This window comes from Mizuhopecten yessoensis, unplaced genomic scaffold, assembly GCF_002113885.1.
Source record: "Mizuhopecten yessoensis strain PY_sf001 unplaced genomic scaffold, ASM211388v2 scaffold10837, whole genome shotgun sequence".
Classification (NCBI taxonomy): domain Eukaryota; kingdom Metazoa; phylum Mollusca; class Bivalvia; order Pectinida; family Pectinidae; genus Mizuhopecten; species Mizuhopecten yessoensis.
In genome coordinates, this window is record NW_018408746.1 from 202,743 (window position 1) to 208,163 (window position 5,421).

The window sequence follows — 5,421 nt, forward strand, 5'->3', positions numbered from 1 at the left end:
TGGTGGTGGTGGTAGAGGAAGTTGTGGTGTAGAGGTGATAGAGGTGGTGGTGGTGATAGAGGTGGTGGTGGTGGTGTTAGAGGTGGTGGTAGTGATAGAGATGGTGGTGGTGGTGATAGATGTGGTGGTGGTGGTGGTGGTGATAGAGGTGGTGGTGGTGTTATAGGTGGTGGTGATAGAGGTGGTGGTGGTGGTGTTAGAGGTGGTGGTGGTGATAGAGGTGGTGGTGGTGTTAGAGGTGGTGCTGATAGAGGTGGTGGTGGTGGTGACGGTGGTGGTAGAGGTGGTGGTGGTGATAGAGGTGGTGGTGGTGGGGGTAGAGGTAGAGGTGGTGGTGGTGGTGGTAGAGGTGGTGGTGGTGGTGATAGAGGTGGTGGTGGGTATTGTATGATGGTCACTGTGGTATTATAGAGGTGGTGGTGGGTATTGTATGATGGTCATTGTGGTATTACAGTGGTGGTGGTGATAGAGTTGGTGGTGGTGGTGATCGAGTCGGTGGTGATAGAGGTGGTGGTGGTGTTAGAGGTGGTGGTGATAGAGGTGGTGGTGGTGGTGACGGTGGTGTTAGAGGTGGTGGTGGTGATAGAGGTGGTGGTGGGTATTGTATGATGGTCACTGTGGTATAACAGTTGTGGTGGTGTTAGAGGTGGTGGTGGTTCAAGAGGTGGTGGTGGTGGTGATAGAGGTAGTGGTGGGTATTGTATGATGATCACTGTGGTATTACAGTGGTGGTGGTGATAGAGGTGGTGGTGGGTATTGTATGATGATCACTGTGGTATTACAGTGGTGGTGGTGATAGAGGTGGTGGTGGGTATTGTATGATGATCACTGTGGTATTACAGTGGTGGTGGTGATAGAGGTGGTGGTGGGTATTGTATGATGATCACTGTGGTATTACAGTGGTGGTGGTGATAGAGGTGGTGGTGGGTATTGTATGATGATCACTGTGGTATTACAGTGGTGGTGGTGATAGAGGTGGTGGTGGGTATTGTATGATGATCACTGTGGTATTACANATATTACAGTGGTGGTGGTGATAACAGTGGTGGTGGTGATAGAGATGGTGGTGGTAGTGATAGAGGTGGTGGTGGTGATAGAGTTGGTGGTGGTGGTGATAGAGGTGGTGGTGGTGGTAGTGATAGAGGTGGTGGTGGGTAATGTATGATGGTCACTGTGATATAACAGTGGTGTGGTGGTGGTGGTGGTTATTGTATGATGGTCACTGTGGTATAACAGTGGTGGTGGTGGTGGTGGTTATTGTATGATGGTCACTACGGTATAACAGTGGTGGTGGTGATGGAGGTGGTGGTTATTGTATGATGGTCACTGTGGTATAACAGTGGTGGTGGTGGTGGTTATTGTATGCTGGTTGGAAATCTTTTCAATCATATTCAAGGAACTGAAGCTTGACCACCTATGTAAAAGGCAAATGCATGATCCACTGGCCCACTTGACCAAATGGGTATGATACATTGTGGTATGGAAATAGTAGATGTGATATTGGTAGCTGTTGTTATGGCTTGAGGGATGTTTGTTGTATTACAGTGTCTGTTGTGGTTTAGCCGATAGCAGTGTTTAAGAGGTTATGGTATGATACTTGTTGTGATGTTATAGTGGTGGTGTTGGTGGTATATTTGACAGTGGTGGTTTCAGCATCCTAGTGGTTATGCAGGACAAGAACAAAATTTTGAAATTAAATGACTTTAAAAGAAAATATCATATTCAAACAATTTTAACATGTCACTGAAAAAAAACAATTATATATATATTAAAGTTCTGACTATCAATGAACGAAACACTATGTGGTATCTATAATATAATATCAAATACAGAAATTTCCTCTTCATGAAGTGAAGAAGTAACCAGGTATTATTTTTCAAAGGATATGTGCATAATGCAACAATTAAGGAGAATGACTAGATTAAATATATAGACTTTGTATTGTGTATAATAATACGGTCACATGCACTCGGAGACCCAGTGTTATTATATTAAGATACACAAGTGTGGCCATCAGAAATAATACCATGCTCTCATTGCTCTGGTTTACATACATGTATATAAACAGTATTATCTACAGCACAAGAAACCCTGTCAGGCCAGTCAGGCATTTACTAGGTCAGTCAGCCTTTGTGGAAGTGATGTTTGTAAATACGCTTATCAGTTGTAGAGTACCTAATAAGTCAACATCTCAGTCCCTTTCAGTGATTTAGTTATCTACAAATCTGTTTCACCAGTATAAACATAAAATATTAACATAAAATATATATTTTATTATCATTACCGAAGACGTTTCTGTCAGACATTTCTTTGAATTTATAGTCCAGCAGACATATCAAAAATGCAATTCAGCAAATTTCTGTGAAATGCTACAAGCACCGATTTTTTTTTTTTTTATGAAAACTTGATTTAAAATACAATGTTTATACTACTGGAAATTCAATTATTAACATAATTAATTTCCAATTAAAATTTGATTGGCAGACTGCATGATGGCTGATTCAGTATGGATATGTTCATTAATATGTCAAAAATGCATAATACATAGATTTGTCTTTAAGTACCATATATACAGTAGGTACAATAAATAATACAAATTTAAATCAATAAATGATATATTGAAGAATAATTTTCATATACTTATTCACTGATTGATGTAATTATCAATATAGCAAAGGTACACATATATATATGATCTGATATAATATAATGAATTAAAGTAAACAGATGTTATGGAAAATGTAAAATATTTCAGACACACAAATATATGTACAAGAATTAAGCAAAAAAACTTCATTATTGCATGAAACAAGTGTTGTAAAACACGACCATATGGTACAACCTGTACTTACCTTATAACCATGGTAGTGACTGGTTAGATTCTTAGCTTTGTAATTTATCATCTACACAAATATACCTCAGTTGTACATCTCAAACTTTTACAAAAATCTCAATTCATTTGTGATGAAAATTGTAGGTAGACATACAACAAATCTTTAGCAAAATAATATCCATCCATTGTACAACACCAGCCTCTCCCACGCAATTATGCAGGCAATCTATTACTGTAATACTCAGCAGCTGATTCTAGTGTTGTATGGGACCGTCACATAGTCAGGCTAAAATAATCAATACACCACCTCGAAAAATCCCTCCATTCATGAGCATACGTGATTATTCTATATACTGTTTACATCCACACATGTGTTCCTGTACAGATCATTCTATTGTTGTAACCATTCTAAAACCTCTGACAAAACACTTTTCCTCAATAATAAACAATATGAAAAGTAAACAAATCTTAAAATTGATAAAAAAATATATCGTGATTTCAGTAATTATTAATCACAACAGACAAGATAACCTATTTTGACGACAGCATATTTTTTCTTAAACTGCCAAATGACACAATAATTTTTTGGAGTTATCTCTGAATAAAATCGTTGCATATTTCTTAGATTTAAGAGGTCCCGCAAAAGAAAATCTTAAAAGAAAATGATGACAGATCACCCGTAAATAAGACCACATATGTCGATTTATAGCAGACTATCCGAGGACATTTGCATATATTAAAACCAACAGACAGCTCTAATGATACGTATTCTGACTGCATTTAAAAGAAAACCTGTCACAAAAAGCATGCAGGATAAATAGCAATAGACGACGATGTGAAAATTAATAAAAGCTTTTATAAATTATAGCGAAAAGTCGCTCAACGTGTCAACAGCAGAGTGCACTTAAAAACCTTAGTATAAGACAAAGCAATATTGTACAGTATTGTGCTATAACTGCATGTAAAGATGACATCATTGCAGTTACATGCTGTTATAAATAAATGCATATCAAACAAAATGTAAGCCAAAAATAATACAAAATTAAATTACGCTCGTTACCTCAAGTATCAATCAGCCATTTTGAATATTTTAGAGGAAATTAAAGCATTGCATTCTGGGATATACCAGCTTGACATTTCCTCGAGTTACATCGGATTTTATCATGCATTCATACAGTTAGACTTGATCCGAAGGGAACCATGCGGTTTTGTTTACATTTTTGGAGTAAACAGTGTGTACAATACACACGTAAACATCACGATTTTTTTGTCTGCCGTTTGTTATCATAACCTCTTAACTTAACTCACATCCTGACTAGGCTTACAATAACATTAATCGGTATATGACAAGAATCCAAAAATATTGATTCAAATTACTTTATTATAAAGGTACAAGTATTACAACCACTAAAATATGTCTGCTCACCCACCCTTACATCCAGTCTACTATATTAGACTTACGAGACACTCACTCTTCCCCTATCATTCTAGGCTGTAAAAGATATTAGAAATAATAAGTTGGCGTGTATCTACAAAACGTTGGGACAGAGACGTACATGTACTGGACCTACTGGCTTTCAGATGTATACGTCTCTGGTTGGGAATATCATAGACAATATATATATATTATATATGTTTTTACTTTAGTAGATTGGCGTTACATATTGCAAAAAATATGAGCACATTTGTTTAATCATTAGCATGGTTACATTTAAAAAGTTGATAAATTCCACTTTTCGTTTTTTCATGTACTGTATTATATACTTATTATATAACTTTTTTTCGCATATTTCATGAGAGAAAATATAAGCATACGAAGAACGGACTTTTATAAAGGGCGCAGGCGCTCGACCTCAAATATTGGCAGATTGACAGGTTTTGAGGCATTTCCTAGTATAATGTATAGGAGCAGTTGAGAACATGATTTTACCTCAATATATAGCGAAAATCTGTCGATTGCAATAGAGTGAAAATTAAACTTTTAATTTTGTTCTGGGGCTACGTCCGATATCAACATATTTTGATACACAACATTTCTTAAATATTAAACAATATTGCCAATGGCGAGTCTAACATTTCCGAAGCATATGTATATTGTTTTATCCACTTATGTTGCGGTGAGCACTGGGGGGAAATAGAATTGCTACGCTCGGATATGCTCTTTTTCAGTGTAGTTTTTTTTTAGTTTCTTTATATTTGCAATTAAAAAGCCCAAAGACACTTCCGTCGACAGGTAACTCAATCGGTTAGAGCGATAGTATAACAATCTGTTATTTTACTGTACTACTGTATGTCTTAGAGAGCACAGAATCCATACTTGAGCATGAGAACGGTTTCATGAATACGGGCCATGGGTTCGAATTCCAGTAGAGCAAAGCTGAATTTTACACTCAGAACACTGTAGGTTATGTTTTGTTTATTTCATCTTTAGTATAAAAGTCCTGCAAGGTATGGTTTTCTTTTCAGAAGTGATTTATCAAAGTTATAGCTATGCCCGCAAAAAAAGTTCCAAAGCGTCGTTATAGTTTTTAACAGTGGTACGAGGTTCCTTAATAAGATAAATTTGTATAGACTTCTATACTTCCGGA

The 5,421-nt window shown here is 36.8% G+C and overlaps 1 protein-coding gene across 4 annotated transcripts in view; it reads right to left on the minus strand.

Annotated features, from left to right (window-relative positions):
* The window catches only part of LOC110462850 (fibronectin type-III domain-containing protein 3A-like), a 146,060-nt gene extending 142,098 nt beyond the window's left edge, over positions 1–3,962 (minus strand). For 3 of the 4 annotated variants that reach the window (XM_021517075.1, XM_021517074.1, XM_021517070.1), the window contains exon 1: positions 2,853–3,203. In XM_021517075.1, the coding sequence (XP_021372750.1) occupies positions 2,853–2,863 (11 nt within the window). In that variant the 5' untranslated portion in view covers positions 2,864–3,203. Of the gene's footprint in view, positions 1–2,852; positions 3,204–3,893 lie in introns of those variants that run through there. The other variant, XM_021517076.1, reaches the window with a different exon arrangement.
* Positions 3,963–5,421: the final 1,459 nt, after the last annotated feature.